Source organism: Ovis canadensis, chromosome 13 (genome assembly GCF_042477335.2).
Source record: "Ovis canadensis isolate MfBH-ARS-UI-01 breed Bighorn chromosome 13, ARS-UI_OviCan_v2, whole genome shotgun sequence".
Lineage (NCBI taxonomy): Eukaryota > Metazoa > Chordata > Mammalia > Artiodactyla > Bovidae > Ovis > Ovis canadensis.
The window spans coordinates 93,309,059-93,334,167 of record NC_091257.1 but is presented as its reverse complement, the minus strand read 5'-3'; the positions used below and the strand labels follow the sequence as shown (position 1 = coordinate 93,334,167).

Genomic DNA, 25,109 nt, shown 5'->3' with positions numbered 1-25,109 from the left:
TGAGATTCCTCAGCCAGGTTCGGAAGCTGATCAATATACCAAATCTATCATCCAGGGAAACCAAACTGTCAACAAGCCTATTATTATTAAACTAGCACTAAGTAAGGCAGCAGAGGAGAGACAGCAGATGCCCAGCCCCACAAGCCTATCCAGCCCTCAAGCCTGGGAAGGAGAAAAAGCTGAGTGGGAGGACACCCCCAACCCACCCAGCCTTCTTGCCCACCCTGCTCCGGTCCCTGGCCTGCGTCCCACCTCCTGGGTCAGCCGCCGCGTGAAGAAAGGGTTCAGGTACTTGGCGTCCAGCCACAGGAAACCTTTGAGGTCCTGCCGTCTGATGTAGTGGGCCTCGTACTCCTCCTCCGTGAGCTCCGACAAGTGCTCCGACTCAACGGTGTTGCCCTGCGGGGGGAGCGGAGGCAGCCCAGGAGGCGTCAGCTGACCCTGCTGGGAAGCCCGCACACCACCCAGCCTAGCTCGCAGGCCTGCGCCCCGGGCCCCTGGGTCTCCAGCCCTAACTGCAGCAGCCATGGGCCTCCTGGGAGCGCGAAGGGCGGCGGGAAGGTGTGCAGGAACACGGTGGACACCCGGGGAAGTCAGATGGTGACTAAGTCGGCAGCTCGGGGCTGGGGCTCAGCCTGTAAGTTCTCTGGCTGCTTGCCGTGTGCAGTCAGGACAGGGAGCCGTTCTGGGCTGTCTCTGTACCAGTGAACTGAACAAGGAGGTGGCTTTTGTTGCTTTTTGCCTGCAGTGGCCCACTGTGGGGAGTTTGCTGGTCAAGTGGAGAGAGGGCAGAAGGAACAATCCTGATAGGACCTGGAGAGGGAGGCGCAGGACCACCGACCCTCTGCAGGGGCCACCAAAGGCAGTTTTGCACCGTTGCCCCCAAGCTCAGTGCCCCCCAGGCATAGGAGGTGGGAGAGAGGGAGGGCGCAGTGCTTCTCACACTGGGGCCACCGCCAGAGTCGCCTTGAACTTCGGGAGCCTAGAACACAGCGCCCACTAGGCCCTCCTGCAGCTCCTGACTCAGCAGGGCTAGGACGGGACCCAAGAGTTTGCATTTCTAATGAGCTCCCGCTGATGCGGCTGGTCCAGGAACCCCCACCTTGAAGACTTGCGGTGGCAAGTGTGGTTAAGAGTCTGTGGGACCTCAGCTGTGCTCTGGTCTGTGTGTGCCTCAGTGCTCTCATCTGCAAAGTGGGGCTCACGAATGGTGACCACCTGCTTCCTGCAGGTTATCAGGAAGACTTGAGGCAGGCCAAGCAAAGCATAGGCACCGCAGGAAACAAGCCCCTCGCGACAGCTGCTTCCCCTCTGAGCACACATCCTGGTTCTGTTTGAGCTGGGCTTGGCCAAATGCGGCTGCAGTTCCTAGCAATGGGTTAGAAATGCAAATTCTTTGGGCCCCCGCCCCAGACCCGCAAGACCCTGGAGCCCTCCACCAATTATGACCCCCGCTGAAAGGTCTGAGAACCTACACGTAGGCTTTGGTTAAAAGCAGACAAGACAGTGGTGGAGGGGGTGGGGGCGAAGGGCTGTTGAGAGCGCAGGGCACTCACGAGCCCGAGGTCACCTGAAGGTGCTGCCGGGCACAGCCCTGGCTGTAGAGGCCCTGGGCAGAGCCTGGAGGCCAAGGTTCCCCCAGACCGGACTGGACTTTGTTAAGTGGCAAGTGGGCACATCGTTTCCCCATCTTCTGGCTGAGGACTTCTGTGCCTTCCATGACTAAGTCAAGTTACTGACGGCCTGGGATAAGCGAACTAGAAAATGCTGTGTTTCTGGAAATGTGTGTGCAGAGCAGAGGGCGGTGCAGGAAGGCCCGACTCCCCCTAAACCCCGCACCAGAGCTCTGCACCCAGGCTGAGGGAAACACAGGCAGGAAAGACACCACCTCAGTGATTCCAGGCACAGGGGCTTGGAAGAGGCAGGGGCGAGCAGGGGTCCGGGGGCCTTGGGCTCATTGCAACTTGCCCTGAGCACCCCCAGCCCCAAATCAGGACCTCTCCTGTCCTGGGCAGAGTGCCTGCTCATCTGATCCTCCCAGCCACTGTGAGAGCCTTTCTCTTCTCACGCCCCAACAGGAGGCTCTACTAAATGCTGGGGAGTGAGGTGATTTTGTCATTTGGTGACCTTGAAACCACCCTCCAGTCCTGGCCGAGGGGGTGGGGTGGTTACTGGCGGGGGTGGAGGGGGGGGGCGCTACTGGGAGGCCCTGAGACGGGGTTCACGTCTGGCTGCAACCTACACATCACCACCTGCGGGGTTTCCATGAGGCTGGCAGACAACCCACCCGAAAGAGCCAGGTTTCAGACCCTGAGTCCAACCTCCTCCTTGGCTTGGGAAGCTGATGTGTACACAGCTCAAGTGTGTGTGTGCCATGAGCGCTCGTGCACCCTGAGAGCGTGTCTCGCCCCCGCGTTCCCACCCCCGCCGTCGCCACCTGGCCCGCCCGGCACTGACCATCTTCTCCGTCTTGCTGAGGTTGACGTCCTTGCGGCCCCTGCGGCGCGCCTTGGCGCCCTCGATGTCCACAAGGCGGATGAGCGGCATAGTGCTGCCGCCCAGCAGCAGGATGGTGAAGAGCACGATGACAATGGTGGTGGTGCCGATGAGCTGCCGCTTCTCCATGGGCTCCAGGTCCAGGTGGAGGCTCAGGGCGTAGGGGATGGCGCCCCGCAGGCCTGGGCGACAGGGAAGGGACAGGGTCGGGGGGCGCCATGATTCTCGGGGGCTCTGGGTCCAGCCTGGCACCGCGGCCGCTTGGACACTCTCCCGCACCCACCGGAGCGCGCAGCCTCAGCCCGTGCGGCGCGGGGCAGCCAGGAGACGGGGCACAAACACGGGGCCTGGGAGACGCCCCCCTCCGCCCCCGCTTCCCACCGGCCGCCAGGTGCATCGTGGTGGGGATTCATCCCGCCTGGCAGTCACGCTGGTACAGACGAGCCCTCCCTGCGGTGGGGGGTGGGGGGGACGCTGCGCTCCGTGTGCGCAACCTCATCGGAGCCCCACAGGAAGCCCTCAGAGCTGGTCCTGTCACGCTCACGGCACATGGAAGAGGGCCCGGGGCTGCGAAGGAGATGTCCTCCCAGGGCCCGTGCCCTACGGGCAACAGCCCAGGATGCCATCTAGCGCCTGCTGGGCCCGAGGATGCTGCGCCTCCGGGCAGGGAACCGCGGGGGAGCCTCCCCCTGATTTCCTGCTTTGGTCCCCAGGAGGCTGCTGGCTGGACTGGGGCATGAATGCGCTGAGAAGTGGCAAGTTCTCACTAGAAAGTTCCTAGTGCCCGAGAGGGAACAGGAGCTCCCTCAGTGACTGGGAGCAGAGACACCAAAGAAGGACTCAAGGGAGGGTGAGGGCCCTAAGGAGCAGGGCGGGGAGGAGAGGGAGGGCGGAGCACAGGGACAGGATCTGACCCAGACGGGTGGCTGGCGCATCACAGCGCGATCTGGGCCAGCTGCTGCAGCCTGGACCTGACATGGGGACACAGCAGAGAGGAGCAAAGGGTGGATCTCAGAGAGACACGGGGAGTGGAAGCAGCAGGTCCCAGGAGAGGGAAAGTGTGGCTGACCAGGGAAGGGCCCGGAGGATGCCCAGTGGGCCGGGCACGTGGTCAGGAGTCTGGCTCCTGGGCTCAGCCCGGCCCCTCCTGTCCCCGCAGCCTCCCAGGCTGGGCCAAGGAACCAGACGCGGCAGGGCCTGCCCTGACGGTGGCTGAGGATGAAGCACCTTGGCACAGAACAGCATGTGCACACAGCAAACTGAGGGAGCCACACCTCTGCTATAAAACAAGTTATTGTCTCCTGTGGAAGAAAGGGGGCTGCTGGTAAACAAGCAGCCTGGGCAGGAAGGTAGGTTCAGTCCTAGACAATGAGCTCACAAGGGCTCCATGACACCCAAGGAGGATGTAGACACTGTGGTCTGGATCAGAGGAAAGGCCGGGTCAGAGGGAGGGTGGCAATTTGAGACCACAGGACAGGTGGGCTTGTGAGGGCTCAAGAGATGAGGCGGGTCTGAGACAGAGTCCTGGCGGGGGCCAATGTAACTGAGGTGCTGGTGCAGGAAGAGGGGAGACCCCTGGGGAGAGGAAGGAGCCCAGGGAAGAGGGGAAGCGGGGAGCCTCAGCCACCACAGGCTGGGGAGGAAGGAGCCCCAGACTGAGAAGGTCTGGACGGCCTCAGAATGCCTAGAACCAGAATGCCTCCCAGTTTAAACCACCCCCACATCCCCTAGAGGTCTCTCTCCACCCGTCCCTACCCCCAAAGAGCTCACATAACTGGAAAATGCCTTTATGGGGGGATTTTGAAGACCTTGGATCAATTAACTCCCTTACAATTTTTTTTTCCCCTCACTGGCAAAAAAGATTTAAGAAAAAAGTATCCTTCACTATCTATACATAAATACACAACTACCTGCATGTCCTCCACACACACACACACACACACATATACTTTAAACAAGATCTTTTGAAAAAGAAATCTTCAAAAAATGTACAGATATGCTGTTGGACAGAAAACAGCCTATAAAGCATATTGCTATACTCTGAACCCACAAAGAAATAAGTAAATTAAAAAGTGTCTACAGATCCAGTGCTTTAGGAGCCAAAGATTTATTTATCCATCCTTTACTAAAGGAGAATGAGACTGAATGGTGGCTGAAATGGTCAAATAAATTATCAGAACTTAGTGACTGAATAAAAAAAAAAATCCAAATCTAGCCTGTAGTACAAAAAGGTTTGAACTTTAACCTTTTAATTTTGAGCTCCTAGACTTCCTGGGTGGTTCAGTGGTTAAGAATCCGCCTGCCAATGCAGGAGACCTGAGTTTTGATCCCAGGTCCCGGAAGATCCTACATGCCAGGCCTAAAGCCTGTGCTCAGCAACAAGAGACACCACCATAATGAGAAGCCCTCACGCCGCAACTAGAGAAAGCCCGTGAGCAGCAACAAAGACCCAGTGTGGTCAAAACATAAATACATAAATAATAAAGTTAACTTCAAAGTATTTGAGCCCCTTGTCTCTTCAGCCTGGACAGCATGCAGGCAGAGCGACGCCATGCACAGCCTATGCTGCTGCCCCTGGGACAGGGGGGTGGGCAAACCCCAGCCCTGCCCCCCAGGGCCCCTCAGAACGGGGGTGGAGGGGGGTGGGCAAACTCCAGCCCTGCCCCCCGGGGCCCCTCGGAACAGGGGGTGGTGGGGGCCCTGCCCCCAGGCTGCTCGATGTCCAGCAAGCCCTCTGCCCTTAGATCTGGGTCTCCCCATCTGTGGGGCAGACACACTCCCCTGCTGGTGGCGCTGTGGAGAGGGGCGCGGCCAGTGAAGGGTCATGTGGATTTTGAGGGCTGATGAGGCCCCCTCAGTTTGGAAGGGCTCTGGGGACAGCTATGTCCACTCTCCAAAAGGCCAGTTTGTGCCTTAATGACACGGTCTCCTCCACGGCTCACTTGAGATTGGACTTACCACTGAACCACATGATGAACATCATCTTCGGGGTGATTTTATGATCACGGAAGAAATTCAGGAGGTAGGAGAGGGGGAAAATGTTCACGGCTCTGCCAAACAGCACAAGCACCTGCCAACAGCAACAGACGAAGTCTTACATGGAAACCTCCGGTTCTTCAAGCTTATCGAGGTGAACACACCTGCTAACACCCCCGTGATAAAGGCAGCATCCCTTTGTCATCAAAGACATGAACTCAGTGCTAGGCAGAGACGCGGGGATGCCAGTTTCTACGTGTGGCAAGGATTAAAGCTCTGGATGTTATGTGTCTACTGTGAGAAAGAGAGGACTAACAAGGTATCAATGTCGGCTTTAGCAACACCAAGAGGAATTCATTTAAGGGCCACCTGGCTCCTCTGAAGGTGCCTGGCTGTGGGATGGGCTAGCTCTGGGGAGACAGACAAGGTGTTCCTGCCTCTCCCATCGGGGCCCCACTCCTCAGGGAAAGGAGGGAAGATGGCCTACCCATGCCCGTAAATGCTGCTCACTGAGCACAAGGAATATGCAGGTAGGTTCTAACAGGAGGTCACATACACCCTGCCAGATCCTAGCCATCTCCAAAGGCAGGTCAATTTTAACAAAATATAGCATTATGTAAAGTCCAAATCTTATCTAAGTGGCTTTTTAGAACTACTTATTAATTATCTTTTCTTCTCTTCATCCTGGTTCTCACTACCACTAACTTGAACAGAACAATATAGCCATAAGCTATATTATGGGGAGTCTAAGTTTGTCCTTTTAACCAGCATGAATTGAGGGTGCTTTGGACTGTGTGTCCTGGAAAGTCAAGTTAACATTAATTGCCCCCAATCACCTAACACTTATATGCCAGACAATGTTCTAAGCATTTTATATGCATTATCTCGTTCAATTTCCATCCTTCCGAAGGTCTTACGAGGTAGGTATTACTGTCTCTGTTTTAGAGACAAGGAAACCGAGACAGAGAGGTTAAGTATGAAGTGACTGGTCCAAGCTGACACAGGCAGAAAGTGGTGGAGCCAGGTCCCCCAAGCCTGGCTCAGTCCCCTGTGCCCACGCCCTTGACCGCTGAGTGAGCCTAAGGTGTTCCATCTGAGTGGCACAGGCCGCCTCCAGGGGCGGCAGGGCCAGACTGACCAGGTGCTGGGGGGAAACTGAGTCACCATCCCAGGCACCCCCTTCGTTTTCCTTTCCCTCCTGGCCCATGGCTGAGCTCGCCATGTCCCTGTTTCACCCTCTGAGGGCGAGTCCTCCACCCCCAGGTCTGTGTTCCAGGTGTGACTAAACTGGCCTCTTCTACCCAGTGACCACATTACAGGCTATCAGACTTGCTGTAAAAGACTTGGGCTCCTGTTCTCTTGTCCTGCGTCTGGAGGACAGATAACAATAACAAAAGCCACAAGGTCGTGCTGACTAAGGCAGAAGCTCCCAGACTGCAAAAAGAAAAACATCTTTCTTCCGCGGGCTCCTTATCCTCTATGCCTCAGGTTCCCCATATGCCAAACAGGAAGAAGGCCTCATGGTCTGTACATGGTAGGTGACGGTGATTTAAAAAAAAAAAAAAGCCTGCCTCTCAATAGCTGTGTCTTGTTAAGTGGAGTTGGTAATAAAAGTTAACTCAGGATGAATTACAGTAACTCAACAAGGTATGCTTTACAAGTGTCTTAACAGGATCTAAAAGACAACACAGAGACCCAATTTGGGCCGGGAGTATGACTCAGCAGGAGGACCCTGGGTTCACACGGAGAGAGCAGAGACACAGGGGGCCACAGGCGAGGGGCCTGGGGCACGAGGCGAGAGGCCTGAATGCTCCCCACTCACGCCACTTTCATCAGATGCCTGAGCGAGCCGGACCTTTCTTTCAAGTGCTGAAACATTTGTTTTTCTCCCGTTTCCCAAATCTGATTTTAATTCAAATCACTAAACTTCCGTTTTCCTCTCTTAAAAGGCGTATCTTAATTCGTTTTCTACTGCCAGCACCCCTCTCCTGTCCAGTTATAACACTTTCCCAAGTCTACTTGATGGTAAGAATCACTGGGGATGATGATGCCTCAGGATGAATCTCCAGAGGACGGAAGGGCCCTGGAATCTTTACCTTGAACAAGTGTCCAAAGTCACTCTTATAAATGGACACATTAGAAGGAAACCATAGTAAGAATTTGGTATATTCATTACAATCATCCAAAAAAATGTGAAAAGAAAATCATCCCCAGTTTGCCAACCATTGTGAATATTTGGTGTATTTTCTTACAGATTTTTTTTCTAAGATACTGCTTTTACATGGTCATAATCAATTACACATTCGATTCTGAAATCTGCTTTTGCCATCGAACATTAAAAACTGGCATTTGTGTATGTGTGCACACATGTGTCCCACACCCTCAGCACGTGGGATCTCAGTTCCCCAACCAGGGATCAAACCCGTGCCCCCTGCAGTGGGAGCATGCAGTCTTAACCACTGGGCTATCAGGGAAGACCCAAAAGAAGTGATAATTTCTGAAGAAGACTAACAATTCAGGGCTTCCCTGGTGGCTCAGATGGTAAAGAATCGCCTGCCAATGCAGGAGACCCAGCTTTGACCCCTGGTTCAGAAAAAGCCCCTGGAGAAGGAAATGGCAGCCCACTCCAGTTCTTGCCTGGGAAATTCCATGGACAGAAGAGCCTGGCAAGCTACAGTCCGTGGGGTTGCAAAGAGTCTGACACGACTTAGCAACTATACAATGCAACAGGTCACGTAAAATTAAAAACCAAGCAAAAATTCTTTTCTTGGGATATTTATTTGATTTCACCCTTTCCCATTTATTGTATGTTTATGATTTTTTAACGAAAAGAAACTTGCAACAGAGGTTGTCTATGTAGCTGTTGACTATGACCAGTTAACAGTTACATAAATGAATCTACAATATGTGGTTATTGATCTACAAATAAGTCATTAAATAAAAAACAAGGAAAATACTTACTATGCACCAGATGACAAAGGAAATTTCAAACTTGTGAGGGAAACTAAAAATGGACAGGCCAAGAAATGCAAACACACAGGTTTCTGAAACAAACCAAAGAACGGATTATTCAGCCTCGACTATTTTCTCCCAAGACAGGATGGGCTCGCTATGCAAACACACATTTCAGATGTCAATCAGAATCCAGTGTAACACTTTGCTTATTTGCTGGAAAATCTTGGTCAAGCTTGTCCTTTGAGTCTCTCATTTTTTTTTTCTATCACAACAAGCAACATGTGCTTCCTATTCAGAATCTCTTAATTTAATGAGCCAGCTGTCAAATACCCATGCAAATAAATACTTTCCCACCCAGGGACAAGGATAAATATATGAATCTGTCCATTTGCTGAACACTGTGATTAGCAAGGATCCTGACTGCGGCAAACTGGCAGAAACTCAGAGCAAAGTGGCTGCAGACACCACATGACCAGTGTGAAAGGGCCCTTTGTCAACTTCTTTGCTAGAGCGGACAAAGCCCACTGACTTCACATATTTAATGCCACCACAAGTTTAGAAGGCTTACACCCTGCAGGATTTGCAGGAAGAGATATGTTTCAACTCTTGGCTCCCCTCCACAAATCCAAGAGAAGCTGACATTTACTCTTGCCGTACAAGCAGCCACTTGTGTATCCTAAGAAAAAGCACCTTATAAATTTCTAGCACTAGGCTCCCTGCTTAGATTGTGACATCCTCCAGAAGAGCGCTGGAGCCAGGGAGACAAAGACTCTATTTTAAAAGCTGAACATCATAAAACATCAAGGCTGTTTTAAAACATTTTAGCAATGGTGTCTTTTTTTTTCCTTCTTCAAATGTGTATCCCTTTCGAACAAGTCTACAAGCTGGACAGTATACATATCCTTCTCGTGCTTGAATGTTTTTCTTATCAAATATTTTGGTCACCTTTTGAAATCAGCTCATTTAGAAAACGTTCCAATCTAGGTAATGCTGTTCTCCGGTAGCATGAATACAATTATGTGGATAAGTCATAGTTAAAAATGAATCTGTGATGGATATTTAGATTGATTCTATTTCTAGTATTCAGAAATTCTAGTCTACAACAGGGACTTCCCTGCCAGACCATGGTTGACTCCATGCTTCAAATGCAGGGGCTCAGGTTCCATGCCTGATTGGGAACTAGGATCCCATACTCCTGGGCGCACCTCCCTCGACCTTCCCCAAAGAAAAAGCAACTGCAAACACCCCTGTGCACAAGCTAAATTCCTGATGGTAGAATCACTGGGTCCAAAGAATGTGTGCCTCTGAAATTCTGACTGATGCTGCAAATGACTCTCCTAAAAAGATGGCAACAACGTACATGCCCATCAACAGGGCCTATTTTCTATACATTCATGCCAGAAGTGGGGAATCACCAAATTTAAAATCTGATGGGTTCAAAATAGACTCTGACGGATGTTTTGCTTTACATTTCTTTGTGGTGAGACTCAGAGTTGTTGGCCATGACTTTCCGAGAAAGGTGCTGTGCAAACAATACCCGCTGGGCTAGGAAGGGACAGACCAGCTTCCAGACTCACTTCTTAGCTACGAGACAGTGCTCAAGCCATTGGACCTGAGCCTCCCTGTCTGTGGAATGAAGTCTCTGCACAGCTTGCCCCTGACCCCTAGCCCGTGACTGTGGAATTACCGCTTGGATATGAGACGGCCCATAGAAATGCCAGAGGTGGTGCTGACGATGATAAGCAAGGGAGTCACTTGGGGGCCTTCACTCCCGGGTATAAACTTGGCGGGGGCTGGTGGGGGGTCCAGGTTTCATCAGAGTTTGGTGCCACACTGAGACTGCTGGAGAGAAACGTCAGTGTGGCCCTGACCGCCTCCTCTAATGCAGGATCAGCCCAACATGTCCTTCAAGACACTTAAATGCTTGGGACATTTTGGGAAATGCTCTGCTTGGGACATTTTGGGAAATGCTCTAACTCTCTCTCAGAAATTCACAATGCATGTTAGCTGGAAAGTCTCACAGTTCGGAAACTTGTTAAACTTTTTTCAAAATACTTATTTATGTATTTATTTCTCTGGCTGTGTCAAGTCTCAGCTGTGGCACGTGAGCTCCTCACTGCATCGTGCAGGATCCTGAGTTGCGGTGCACGAGCTCTCTAGTTGCGGTGTATCGACTTGAGCTGCCGGGCGACGTGAAGATCTTAGTTCCTCGACCAGGGATCTCACCCAAGTCCCCTGCACTGGAAGGTGGACTGAGCCACTAGGGAAGTCCCTGTTAAACTTTATTTACCCCAGGATTTCCCAGACTCTTTTTTTTTTCATTTTTTGGCTGTACCTCGAAGCACGTGGAACTTCCCCGACCAGGGATTGAACCTCGTCCCGTGTAGTGGAAGCATGGGGTCTTAACCACTGGACCACCACGGAAGCCCCATGGAGTCTTTTTTTCACTGAACTCATCAATCTCAGTTCCAAGGAACAGATTTTTGGAAATGTCGCTTTCACATATTGTAAACGTACGCGTCTCAAATGTTCGTAATTATAGCAGTTCTCATTATTTTTGGTTTTAAAGTTACAGGAATCAAAAGTTCCACCTGTTACATATTAGAACTCTTTATGGAATGTGAAAGCCAGAGGAACTAACGAAAGATAAGGCAGTGCGGTATCTGGCCCTGAGGGCTTCTGCTGCCTCTTCTGCCAGGGAAGATCTCAAAGGACTCCTAGAACAGAGGAAGGAGGACAGCAGCTCTGGGAGGCCCCCACGGGACCGCAGAGGCCGAACTCACCGCACAAGAAGGCCACAGTCCTCAGGGTTTGCTGCATGAGGATCTGGGTGACCGGGGACAGGTTGTGGTGCGTGTAGTGAGACATCACGATGCCGGAGAAGAGGATGGCCATGATGCCTGCAGCAGGACAGAGGGGCGAAGCGCACAGCCATGAGCAGAGCAGAGAGGCACCTCCACGTGACACGCAAATCCCGTCTCATGCTTCCTACAGTCCCCGCGGCCTCTAGCATTAGGTGCTTCAGGAAAGAGGTGAAGTAATACCTGAGGCTTCCCAGAGAAATGTTACGGGCCCAGCTCTCTGGCAGCTTCATTACCAGCTGGGTGACCTTGGGTCAAGTTTCTTCCCTTCCCCAAGCCTCAGTGTTTACTGTACAGTGGGACTAACAGTACCTGCCCACGGAACTCTTAGGAGGGTAATGAAGAGAAGCCATGTCAAGTGCCCCTCACGAGACCAGGGCAGAGCAGGTGTGAGCCATCATCATCATCAGTGGATAGAAGGGGGGCAGGTATCATTCTTGGGGGCAGAAAGGGGACATAAGAATCTGGGTATAAAGAATGGGTGGATTTTTACATTGCTGTACTTTAATTTTTTAAAAAGCATGTATTTATTTGGCTGCATCGGGTCTTAGCTGTGGCCCTAGTACTGTCAGTGCATCATGCAGGCTCAGTACTTGTGGTGCACGGGCTCAGGTGCTTAGTGGCACGTGGGATGTAACTTCCCCAATCAGGGATCGAACCCAGGTCTCCCGCACTGCAAGGCAGATTCTTAACCACTGACTACCAGGGCAGTCCTTGTCGCACTGTAATTTTTAGTTTTCCCACAGTCACCATGAGTCAACCTTATATATCAAAAGAAAGATGTTTTTCTTTTTTTTTCTAAGTGACGTGTTTTTTCTTTAATGGTCTCCATGAGAGCATCTGCAACTTTTCTTGTGCTCTGAGCATGTGAGTTTCAGCTTTTGTCCACTGCCCTAATCACTGCTGAAGCCACTTAACACAGGGTTTCCTCTCCGTGTTTTCTTGGTGAAGCAGCAGCAAAGAGATCTTTATTTCATGTAAAGAAGCTGAGATTTTTACAAAGCCTTTTAACAAGCTGCCAAGATACATGAATTCCAAATCAAAGTCTAAATGCAAAAACTTAACTCACTTCTGCCATTTTGTAGAAACAGATTACCAGCTAACTTTCCAGTTAAAAATAACTGAAAAACACGGAACTGCACTAGAGATGTTTCAACTGGTAAGCTTGATATATAAATGATACTTTACAAAATATAGGAAAACCCCACTCTTTGTGGCATCGAAAAGGTATTTACTGGCCGGAGAGATAGCACAAGCTGGAACATTTAATCCCCTGGCCCTTTTAGGAAAACAGCACATTCTTGTCTGCTTTTTCCTTTTTGCTCCAAAAGGAGGCCAGGCTGGGAAATTCCAGCAACGTTGCCCATGAGCCACACCTGATGAGCTTGGAGAAGGAGGAGGAGAGGGCAGCAGACTTCCTTACAGGCGACTTCAGAGCAGCGACGAGCCTCTGGCAGTCAGGAACCATTCTGCCTCTGCTCCACTAGATAAAACACGACCTCAAACCTCTGACTATCCCCTCGATTCATCTGCTCCTCTTGGTAAGTTCCTGCAGGCGACCACCTGGAGAGCTTCTTCCTGACTCTGCACCCAAATCATGGACGCCACAGGCAGTGTGAGGTGACAGAGGGACAGCCCAGAGCCGCGGGGCTGGGGAGGCAGATGGCACAGCTCACTTCCATTCTGTGGAGCTGCTCCCAAGGGCCTCTTTTTCTTCAGCACAATCCAGTGCTACATGGTTCTGGTCTGGGCTCTCAAAGGGCTTTGTTTCGCTCGCCAGCTTCAAGAAGGGTTCATTGCAAATTCACTGCAAAGCTGAGACTTGGGGGTTCTTACCCTGAACGGAAAGTCAACCCCAGAGGAGCCTGAACCATGTAAGCTGTAAATCTCAACCACGTAAATTGTGACAGGAGTGGGCTTCTGCCCATATTGTCATTCTGCCCACAGACAAAGGTTGTCACAGCCCTCGGGAGGCCTGACATTAAATAGCCACTCCAGAAAGCCCCCGACTCAGGCTTCCCTGGTGGCTCAGATGGTAAAGAGTCTGCCTGCAGTGCAGGAGACCCGGATCTGATCCATGGATCAGGAAGATCCCCTGGAAAAGGGAATGACTACCCACTCCAGTATTCTTGCATGGAGAATTCCATGGACAGAGGAGCCTGGTGAGCTACAGTCCATGGGATTGTAGAGTTGGAGACAACTGAGCGACTAATAGATGGGGAAACAGTGGAAACAGTGACAATTTACTTTTTGGGGCTCAAAAATCACTGCAGATGGTGACTGCAGCCATGAAATTAAAAGACACTTACTTCTTGGAAGGAAAGTTATGACCAACCTAGACAGCATATCAAAAAGCAGAGACATTACTTTGCCAACAAAGGTCTGTCTAGTCAAGGCTACGGTTTTTCCAGTGGTCATGTACGGATGTGAGAGTTGGACTATAAAGAAAGCTGAGCGCCAAAGAACTGACGCTTTTGGACTGTGGTGTTGGAGAAGACTCTTGAGAGTCCCTTGGACTGCAAGGAGATCCAACCAGTCCATCCTGAAGGAGATCAGTCCTGGGTGTTCATTGGAAGGACTGATGTTGAAGCTGAAACTCCAATACTTTGGCCACCTGATGTGAAGAGCTGACTCATTGGAAAAGACCCTGATGCTGGGAAAGATTGAGGGCAGGAGGAGAAAGGGACGACAGAGGATGAGATGGTTGGATGGCATCACCAACCCAATAGAGATGGGTTTGGGTAGACTCCAGCAGTTGGTGATGGACAGGTGATGGCGTGCTGCGGTTCATGGGGTGGCAAAGAGTAGGACAAGACTGAGCGACTGAACTGAACTGAGCGACTAATACTTTCACTTTGCAGAAAGTCCAAGGCTCCAGGAAGTCAGATCCGACAGCGAAATGTGGAAGCTCCCTTGGGACTGAGGCCACTGCCCCCTGGGAAACAAGGAGACAGGCTCAGTGCAGAAGGGGTCAGGCTGGCCGCATGAGTCTGGTGCACTAGGCCAGGGGTTGGAAACCCTAATTCAGGGGCCAGACAATAAAAACAAAGATAAAAACAGTAAGTGGGTGTGCGGCACGTGTGGAGAGAAGGCACAGGCCCATCCGCAAAGGGATGACAGCAGCTCTGTGGGTGGGGGCCGAGTGCCGACCAGTCTTCCTTTCCTTCTGGTTTTTGAGAGATGCCAGAAATCTGCTTCTTAGGAAACCTTCCAGCGTCTTCCTTCTTGGGCTGCACCGTACAGCCTGTGGATCTAGTTCTCCAACCAGGTATTGAAACCCACACCCCTGCAGTGAAAACACTGGGTCCTAACCACCGGACCTCCAGGAAACCCCAGAAATCGTCCAACTTTTAATGACAGCAACTAACTCCAATGTTTAAAACTTTCTGAACAGATAAACCCCATTTGGGGGCCGAATTTGGACCATATAGAAATGGGCTCTCTGGCCAAGAAAAGAGTGGACAGCCAGCCATGCATGACCCATGCCAATCCAGTCTGGAGTCAGGGGAACTCCCAAGTTCTGGGGGCTGACGGAGAGTCAGGGTCAGCAGTGGGTGCCAAAGCCCCAGGGTCAGCTCACACACCCTCTCTAAGCCTGGATGAGGTCACCACCCAGAAAACCCTCACCCACTGCAGCTGCTCAAAGATACTGAAGGGGAAGATGGTGCCAGCAGTCTCTGTCCTGGAGATAAAAGACCTGAGAACTTAAAACATGACCTGGAATGAAGAATCCCGACATGTTCACTTCTTTCAGAAGGCAGCATTTAAGGAAGTGGACCGCAGTGCAGCAAATGATCAGCCTCACAGAAGGGAAGGAGAGAGGGAGGCGGGAGGAAATCCATTTCTAGTCTCAGTTAAACCCATGGCTTCGACTGTAATTGAGGAATACAGGGATTCAAGTCCAAAAGGCAGAAGCTGAAAGAGTACCGTGTGTAATTTCTACTGCATTGACCTTTACTGCGGGTGAAACACACTGCGCTTCTCGAAGGCTACGGCCGAGTCAAGCCCTAGCCAGTTTTGCTAACGACCCAATCAGAAACATACTGCACTATAACATCTGGACTCAGAGGTAAACAGTAAAGCAGACTCTCCATTCACACCGCCTGCCCACAGGCAACTACTAGTAACAGCTGGACGTGCAGACTGCCAGCTCTTTTACTGCATAGCGCTGTTGTAGAGTTTATCCATCTCTAAAAAGTAATAAACAGGGTCGTATTACAGATATGGCATGGACTCCTAGCACAGTGGTTTTTAAAAAGTCGTTCAACACTTAGCTCTGCCCGTGTAACAGAATCCCAACTCATTTCCAGGTCTAAGAACCCTATGCGGGTCGGGGCCTTTGCCCCTTTGGCCCAGCCCGTCTTCCTGCTCTTCCTGGACCGAGTCCAGCTCCCCTCCGCGCCCCCACCTGGATCCCTCAGCATCTGCTGCCGACCCTGCCTTCCCTGGCGCCTCCTGTGGCCTCCCTGGCAGCCAGCTCCCTCTTGCCATGTGGGTCTCAGCCCCACGGCACCACTTCGAGGACAGCTTCCTGACCTCCCGCCTCAGGATGCTCCTGCCCCCCTGCTGCTCTATTACGTTACTCTGATTTCTCTTTTTCACATCATTTCTTTTTAGAAAGGTACTGATCCATGGCTGCACTGGGTCTCTGCTCCTTCGCTCGGGTTCTCTCTGCTTGCAGGGAGCGGGGACGACTCCTCGCTGCGTGCACAGGCTCCCAGTGCTCAGGCTTCAGCAGCTGCAGCTCACAGGCCCTAGAGCATCCGGGCTTCAGTAGTTGTGGAACTCGAGCTCAGCAGCTTGCAGCTCACGGGTTCTAGAGCTCGGGTTCAGTACCTGTGGCACACGGGCTTAGCTGCTCTGAGGCGTGCGGAATCTTCCTGGACCAGGGACTGAACCCGTGTCCTGAGTTAGCAGGCAGATTCTTACCTCCTGCGCCACCAGGGAGGTCCGGGGGGCACCCGTATTCTCATGTCCACTTCCTGCCTGCTGTCTGAGATCACACAGCTAATGAGAGGTAGGGGCAGCATTCCAACCAGGTCTGTCTGGCGCTGTGTTCTGAACACACAGACTTACACAGGGGGCGTGTGCTGTTTGGTGGGCCTGGTGACCTCAGCGACAGGAAAAGCAGAGCACAAAGAGAAAGGTGCGGGGGGGGGGGGGCGGCGGCACTGAAGTCACCCTTTCCACTGCTACTGTTACAGTAACAGGCCGAGCCCCTCTTCTCTGAAAACCCTGCGTGACAAACATCCCACCCACAGAGTGTGGGCAGAGCCAGCCTGTTACTCAGAGGTGAACGAGCATGTTCTTGGCTTGCATGGGCTCTCTTTGGCCCCATTAGCGTGCAGAGCAGAAGTTCCTAAGGAAACGAAACCCCTACAAACAGAAAACACTGCCTCTCTGAAGAAAGGACAAGAAAAACATCCCCTTGTTTTAATCACAAATTTCCAAAGGACGCATGAAATGTATGTTTGCCAACAGGTACTCAGTGTTCCCCTCAAGGAGGGTGGGACACGATTTAGAAAAACCCATGTAAACACAGTCACTAGGGCCAAGTGACTCACAGGTAATGTTCATTTAAGAGCCAAAAGATAAGAGAGGCATGGGATGGCAGAGGCTGGGATGGAGTTATCCAAGAGAACTGGCTTGGGGTTCAAAACAAACAAGACCCTGAGGTTCACAAGCTTCTCCAGCGAAAACGGCCAGAGTCCTCTCTCCTTCCTCCTTGGCAAGACCTTCTCACAGAGAACCCATGTATGACACCAGACAGCGACCCAAAGGAAAGAGGATTCTGTTCAACAGCAGAGGAGGAACGGAAAAAATTTCAAGAAGCCAACAGCCATGTACTACATTTGATAAAAGCCATAGACTTTACATAAACTATAAACCCATGAAGTTCAAGAAACCCCGAGAGGAACAGGAGGCAAACTGTCGAGGCACATCAAAATCAAACTGCCACATACCTGTATCAACATGGCTAGCTTTCCAAATTAAACTAAAGTGTTGGTGAGGATGTGAAGCAGCTGAAACTCTTCCATACACTCTGGTGGGAATGCAAAATGGCCCAGTCGCTCTGTAAAACACCTCACAGTTTCTGATAAAGTAGAGAATACACCTACCGTAAAACCAGGCAGCTTTACTTCTACGTGTTTATCCAAGATTAATGGACATAAACACATTAACAGTCAAAATCTGGAAAACCCCAAATGTCCTTCGGAAGGTGAATGGAAAAAACAGCTCAGTAAGAATGTATAAACTATGGATACAGCAAAAATGTGGTGTCTCTCAAGAACATTATGACAGCTGAAAAAAATAAGTCACAAAAGACTACATACTACATGATTCCCCTCATATGACATTTATATTCTGGAAAAGGCAAAGGCATAGTGAAAGAATGCAGATCAGTGGGGGACGGTGCCCGGTGACTGCCCTTGGCAGTCAGACCCCATGCTCCGAGGGAAGGCCTTGCAGAGGGCTTGCTTCGAGAAAGAGGCAACCTTGGAAGACATATTTTGATCTCTGCTACGGATGGTAAAGAGAAAAAGGCGGCCGGGGGAACCCTGAGTCCCTGCACCCAGCCAGACCTAAATCCAGACGCGCCCTAGAGGTCCAGGGCGCCCTGTTCACTGCCTGGGCTCTTCTGAGCTCGGGCTCTTCTGAGCTCGGGCTCTCAGCCGTGTGACTGGGAGTGACCCAAGTGACAGCAGCTCTCTCACCAGGCAGGACAGCGTGCTGCCCACCCCGGGTGTCGACACTCCCCGTCACTTACCCGACAGTGAGGTCCCTTCTGCGAGCCCATATGGAAGGTAGGCAAAGATGATCATCATGCCGAACTCCAAGGAAGGCGTCTTCCTCAAGTCAACGTGCTTCAGCACGTGAACGACAACCGTCAAGGAGGAGAACCCGAGGACCCTTATGGGTGAGCTAGAGAAGCCACAGACCCACGGCCTTCCAAACAGAAAGGGTGAACACTGGGTACAAAGATGCGGGAACAGCCAAGGGAACGAGCGAAAAATGCGTCATTACGGACTTTTTCCTCGGTAGGGAGGACTCTTGTTTTAAGGAAGGGAATCTGACAAAATACTGAAAGATGTAAATTCCTGAGACAGGCAACAGGGAGCATTAAAGCCACCCAGGTCAATTCACTTGGAAACGCTGACCTGGAGGGCCCGGGAGCAGTGGGGGCAGAGCTGGGCCGGCAGACGCCTGAGCACAGCCCACCCTGCCAGCCCCTTCCAGGGCGGCATCCCCCTTCCACGCCTCCTCCTCCATCAAACGAGGTCACTGCGCGGTTTCCAGAAGCGTGGGGATCAGTGCGCTACTGCAGGGCCTTCTCTCCTGTCCCTGGACCTCTACAGACCCCTGCTCCTGTGAAAGGAGAGTCTTCTACGTGCGCTTCTGTCGTCCGCAGGCCTTCATTAAGGCAGAGGCTCTCCCCCCTCCTCTACCCTTCTAAAGAGAGAGAGAAATGCAGAGGAAAATACTGAACTGGAAAAAGTCTTCTTTTCCATTCTGTTTATTGGTACAATATGAGAAGCTGTCAGTTGACTCAACAACACCTTGAGACTTCTGGACGTAGGAACTGAAGAGAAAATTCAACAGGACGGCAGACACGCGTGCCTGTCTGAGGCAGAAGCAGCCCTTCTGGCCGTCTGCTAGACAGACTGCTCGTGGAGGAAGGCCAGGTGGCCATCTCCCTTGCTCAGGCGCACACAGAAATGGTCTGGTGCCTGTTCCTGTCTTAAACATGGCATTTTCTACAGCAATAAAGGTGTCAGCGGCCTTAACAAGTTTCTTTGTTTCTCTGGCTGGAAGAGCTTATGGGTCGTTAAGCCACAAAATCAGTGCGAATAACTTAGATGGAGCTCATTTTGAAAGCCTCTTTCCTGATTCATCCAAATAAATACTTTCAGTGGGGTAGAGATTTGCTCAATTTGACATTTCCAAAGGAAATTAATTTCCAATTTTCTTAATGTAAAAAGTGAGACAGCAGAAAATGAAATTCATCTGAATGTGGTGTTCATACTCTGGGAACTGAGAAGACCCTAAAATCAGACCTGATATTCAACCGTGTACATGTTTTTTAAGCTTTGAAAAGTGACATGCTACATTTCACAGGTTAAATTTTAAAATCCTTGAGTTTAAAGTGCTCTTCAAACCAAAACTAAGCATAAAAATCCTCCTTAAATATGACTTTAGACTACCACTGGTTCCCCTTAAGGAACTGGAGAAAATGATGAGAGATGGAAGTAATCAGGAATAATCGTTCTGGCCACGCGTGTTCATCATATTAAAAGGATATCAATGCAGATATTAAGCCAGTGAGGGTGCCGAGTGCCGCAGAGCCAAAGAACATTTTGAGGAAGTAGCCAAGGGCTTGTAAAAACGTCTGCCACCCACTGACATCTGACATATTTTTTCTTGTTAAACCTTCAGCTGTGCTAGGATATAAAAGAAAAAAACACAAAGAAGTTAAAATGTTATAGACAAAGTTATCAGAAATTAACTTAGGACTCAAAACTTAACTTCTTGCTTAATCTCTCATTCATTCATTCTATCATTCAACCTGTTAGCCAAACATTTATTTGTTCACCTGCTTTGTTCTAGGCACCGTGTTAGTTTCTAGGGGTCCGGAGATGAGAGCAGGTCCCTGCCCTAAGGGAGTCCTGTAGTCTAACAAGGGAGAAAAACAGATGGGGGCACTTTCCTAGTGGATCAGTGGCTAAGACTCCAAGCTCCCAATGCAGGGAACGCGAGTTTGATCCCTGGTCAGGGAACTAGATTCAACTAAGAGTTCTCACACTGCAGGAGAGATCCCATGAATACAAACTAATACCCAGCATGGCCCAAAGTGAGACGACACAGACACACGCACACACAGACGGGAACTAGGGCCATCTCCGTGCCAACGACAAGTGGGCGCTTGCCAAGGGCCTTTGCCATATGCCTCTGTGCGGACTGAGCCCTGTACTGCTGGCCGTCAACACACATCCCCTGCAGGGACTTCAGGGTGGAGAGTGCACTCTGTGCTCCAGGGAAACTGGTGGAACAGGTCTTCAGATAGTTATTTACAGGAACTGACTGCATGGTCCCAATCCTTGCATCTCCTCGTATCTAGAGCACTAAATCCCTTCCTGATGACATCAGCTCCTCGTGACTAGCAGAAAACCTTTTGTCAAGTAAGTGCTTGACTGCACTGAGTGCTCCCTTCACCAAAATCACATCAGCTGACCTTCCCCCCACGCCTCTCTTTTGATTTTTTTTTCCTTCCACTACCTCTTTGGAGCAGTTTCTTAGAGCTGGCTGAGGTGCCGTCTCCCAGGATGCAGTCCTCATTTTGCTCCAAATAAAACTGAACTCGCAACTCTCAGGCTGTGCATCATTTTCAGTCAACATCAGGAAAGAGCAGAGGAAACACGTGGAGGCATCTAACTCAGACAGGTGGGGGTAGAAGCAGGCTCTTTATGGCACACAGGCTGGGTTTCGGCTTAGGCTAAAGAAGAGCTAGCCAGGTGAAGAAACGAGGGAACGAACTCAGGGCAGAGGGGATGGCATGCGCGGAGGCACGGCGCCTCCAGGTACTAGCAGCACACAAGTGCTGCGCTATGCCTAGTCTCTCAGCTGTGTCCGACTCCGCGACCCCCAAGGACTGTAGCCCGTCAGGCTCCTCTGTCCATGGGATGCTCCCGGCAAGAATACTGGAGTGGGTTGCCGTGCCCTCCTCCAGGGGAATCTTACCGACCCAGGAATCGAACCCAGGTCTCTTGTGTTGCAGGCAGATTCATTACCGTCTGAGCCACCAGGGAAGCCCAGCAGCACGTTGCAATCACACAGATGACTGCGGATAAAACACAGGAACAGGATGTGGGGGGAGGGGTCCATGGGGAGGACAATGTTAAGAGGTGAGGCCAGAGCAGCAGGCAGGGCGAGACTGTGAAAGGCTGTTGATAAACCCAGCTAAGGAGCCAGTCTTTTATCCGGAAGGCCCGGAGGAGTCACGGGGAGTGTTTTCAGGATGGAGTGGGGGTGGGGGAGTGGGGCTCCTGTAAGATGCACATCTGAAACTGAGGCTGCGGCATGAAGCCATGAGAATGGAGCCGCCTCAAGAAGACATGTCTGTGGGTAAGGCCCAGAGTGAGGATTGGAAGGCATTAGAAGGAAGAATGGAAAGGACTTTCCTCTCACTGTTAGACAGCAAAGTAAAATGTCAGCAGCCGTTAATGCAATTGTTGGTTTCATCCCCAAAGGTAAAACCATTTTACCATTAAAATATTTATTCTCCTTAAGTATCTTCCTCCTGCTAATTACACCTCTCAAATCCATCCACTTCTCTCCCTCCCTCCGCTATCCTCCTCCAGGCCAGGGCTTCTGCCTCTCCGATCTTTGCATATAAACACCCTGCTCTTTCTAGGAGAACCCAGCACTCAGGGGCCTGAATGATCCCTTGAAAATGCATATCTGATCAGGTTACTCTGTGTGTCAGTCATCAGTCAAGTCCCACTCTTTACAACCCCAAGGACTGTAGCCCACCACGCTCCTCTCTGTCCATGGGATTCCAGGCAAGAACACTGGAGTGATTGCCATTCTGTTCTCCAGGGGATCTTCCTGACCCAGGGATAGAACCTGGTCTCCTGCACTGCAGAGGGATTCTTTCCTGGTGAGCTTCCTGGGAAGCCCCGATCAGGTTATCAGCCCCGTCAAACCCCATCCTCAGTTTCCTGCTGTGTTTAAGAGGAAACCCAGTCTGACCCTGATCCTCCCACCACACCTCTCACCCATCTCCTATTCAGGCTGGTCCCCACCGCCACCTCCCTGCAGGTCACCTGCCATTCTTTGGGCTCCAGCCGACTGCAGTTTCTTCTCAGAACCCAGTCAGTGACCCTCCCTCAGGGACATCTACCTTCACACAGGCCGGCCCACTTACAGGCTCTCCTGGTGCCTAACTTCCCCTGCACAGCACTCAGAACTAGTGAATCCTCCCATGAGGACCCCGCCTGCACCCACCTTACTCGCTGCCGTATGTCCAGGGCCTAGGGCAGAACCCAGGACACAGAAGGTACTCAACAAACTTTTGCTGAATCAGTAAACAAAACAAAGACTTGTCTAGAGTAACATTCGGCCTCATTAATCAGTGTTTCATGAACTGGTATCGGTTTTTTTAAGTTTTTTTTTTTTTTTAATTTTTATTTATTTATTTTTGGCTGTGTGAGCAGGGACTCCTCTCTAGTTGTGGTGTGCAGGCTTCTCACTGCGTGGCTTCTCTTGCTGTAGAGCCTGGGCTCTAGGGTGAGTGGGCTTCAGTAGTTGTGGTGCATGGGCTTGAGCTGCCCTGCAGCATGGGCGATCTTCCCGGACCAGGGACTGAACCCGTGTCCTCCGCACTGGCAGGCGGATTCTTGACCCCTGAACCCCCAGGGAAGTCCCGAGCTGGTATAATTTTTTGGTGGGGGGCAGTTCTTTGTTTGGCTGTGCTGGGTCTTCGCTGCTGTGGGGCTCTTCTCTAGCTGCACCGAGCTGGGGCGGCCTTCCAGTGCGGAACACAGGCTCTGGGGCGCACGGCCTCCCAGACCATGGATTGAACCTGTGTCTCCTGCACTGGCGGCACTTTCTTTACCACTGAGCCACTAAGGAAGCCCCACACTGGTATGCCTTTAAAGCAGGATCATCTCAGGAATTCCCTGGCGGCCCAGTGGCCAGGACTCCGGGCCCTCACTGCTGAGGGCCTAGGGCTCGACCCCTGATCAGGGAACTAAAATCCCACAAGCTGTGTGGTACAGCCAAAAAGGATGGCTTGGTCAGATAACCTCAGCCTTTTGTGCTGATTCACAGTGCAATATAACATAGTAAAGGTTTTAAAAAGTCCTGAAAAAAAGAAAACTAACTTTTCTCACATAAATGTTTTCCAAACTCACTCCAATCGCCCCCATTGCTGTTCTTTACTAGCAGATCATGGGTTAACATCCCACCCAGGGGAACACTGGGAACCAACAGGGTTCTTATTGGGAAAGTGGTCTTGAAAGCAAAGGGCACCTCCAGCCCTCAAATGGACCCGCGGATGACCTGAGTAGCGTCCCGCCCTCACCCCATTTCATGACCACGGCTAGGACGCTGGCTGGCGTCACTGCTTTCCTTTCACGCAAAGGAGGCTGAGGTCCAAAGACAGAGGCTAATGGGTAGAGGGCACAACAATGGTTAACAGCAGACCCCGGGCCAAGGCCAGTGGTTCCTGAACTCAGGATGAATGAAGGGAGGATTCAGACCTCTTCTGGCCTGGAGACTTTGTGCATTTTATTTTTCTTTAGGCCATGTTTCTCACCTTAAAGAACAAACAATAATACTGATTCAGGATCCCTTTCATGAGCTTTAGCTGCAGCTGGAGACAACAAAAGGTTTCTACAGCAATTATTTCAAGAATAGACTGTCACAGCAACAAATCAAAGCTAAAAATAATTTAATGAAGCTTAACGAAGAAAACAGAAGATACTTAGCTTTTCTGGCATTTATGAAAGTGAAAACGTTAAAAAAAGGGGGTAGTTCATTAACATCTTCAGTTACAAAGATAAACGGATGATCATCAGATCGCTTTGAAAACAGTCATTTATGAAGCATACACTGAAAACCAAGATGTGATTCTTCCCTGTAACCAAGGAAAGCTGACACCTCCTCCTTCCTATACGGCAAACACAAGGCAGGCCTGCCACGCCCCCCCTCTCCCCTACCTCTCTCTTCTACCTGAAAATGCCAACAGGCTCACAGGATAACCGATCTGAGTGAGAGAGGCTGACTTAGGTCAGTGACGCCCGCCCCAGCCTGTGTACCAGCATTAGAGGAGGTGAAGGCTGGAAAATGCACGTGGCCCACGGATCCAATTTTGGGAACTGTCATCAGAGGTGATCCTGGCCTTCAAAAGTACTTTTCCAGAAAGAATGTGTGGCTAGTTACAGTAACTCCATCCTTTCTCATTTAAAAAAAGAAAGTATCTCCTATGCTTTGGCCTTTTTTTGTGGCCAAGAGACCTGGAAAAGCTCAGAACTAAGATTTAGGAAATCAAGAGATCTAGGGAAAAAAAAATCAGAGATAAATCAGTTGAATTTAGCTCCTAATCTATAAAAATAACTCCTGACGTCACCTCCAATTTAGGCAAAATTCTTTTTTTATAAAAAGTGACTCATTCATGGCTGCGTCAGGTCTCAGCTGTGGCACGCGGGCTCTCTGCTGCGGTGCGTGTGCTCCTTAGTATGTGGGATCTTGGTTCCCTGACCAGGGATCGAACCCACGTGTCCTGCACGGGAAGGTGGATCCTTACCTACCAGACCAGGGAAGCCCCTCAGCAAAACCCTTTATCACAATGTTCAAATGCACAGCCAGGACACCAGATCAAAGGAAGACCCGAAAGCTAAGAAGTTTCCAAAGCAGTTTCCAAAAAAAAAATGACTGCCATCAGATTATTTTTTAAAGGTCTTACAGCATGATATATGATGCTCTCCTAATAAAGCTATAAAAAGTTTTAAGAGAAACGTAAAAAAGCCAACAACAGGGAACTGGTCAAAGAGAGCACGGTAAATCCATAGAAGGAACACTCTACAACTGATAAAATGATGTTATAGAAGACTATTTTATCAACTCTGCTCAATGGAAATGTTACAATACAGTATATTTCCATCTAAATAAAATACATGTATACATCTGAAAATACATGTATACATCTACCAAACCGTCAACTGTAATTATCTCTTGGGAGTTACAACACATGTATTGTTTTCTTTTCTTTTTTCTTCTTCCTTTTGGAGTTTTCTAAACTTTATATGCAGAATGTTTGTA

General features: G+C 50.6%; 1 protein-coding gene across 2 annotated transcripts in view; it reads right to left on the bottom strand.

Annotated features, from left to right (window-relative positions):
• The window catches only part of SLC9A8 (solute carrier family 9 member A8), a 71,677-nt gene that overhangs the window by 5,589 nt on the left and 40,979 nt on the right, over positions 1-25,109 (bottom strand). For both annotated transcript variants that reach the window (XM_069548808.1, XM_069548809.1), the window contains 7 exons: positions 19,591-19,729; positions 18,058-18,163; positions 11,211-11,327; positions 8,434-8,516; positions 5,455-5,566; positions 2,458-2,678; positions 253-399 (listed from right to left, as the gene is read on the bottom strand). In XM_069548808.1, the coding sequence (XP_069404909.1) occupies positions 253-399; positions 2,458-2,678; positions 5,455-5,566; positions 8,434-8,516; positions 11,211-11,327; positions 18,058-18,163; positions 19,591-19,729 (925 nt within the window). The remainder of the gene's footprint in view (positions 1-252; positions 400-2,457; positions 2,679-5,454; positions 5,567-8,433; positions 8,517-11,210; positions 11,328-18,057; positions 18,164-19,590; positions 19,730-25,109) is intronic.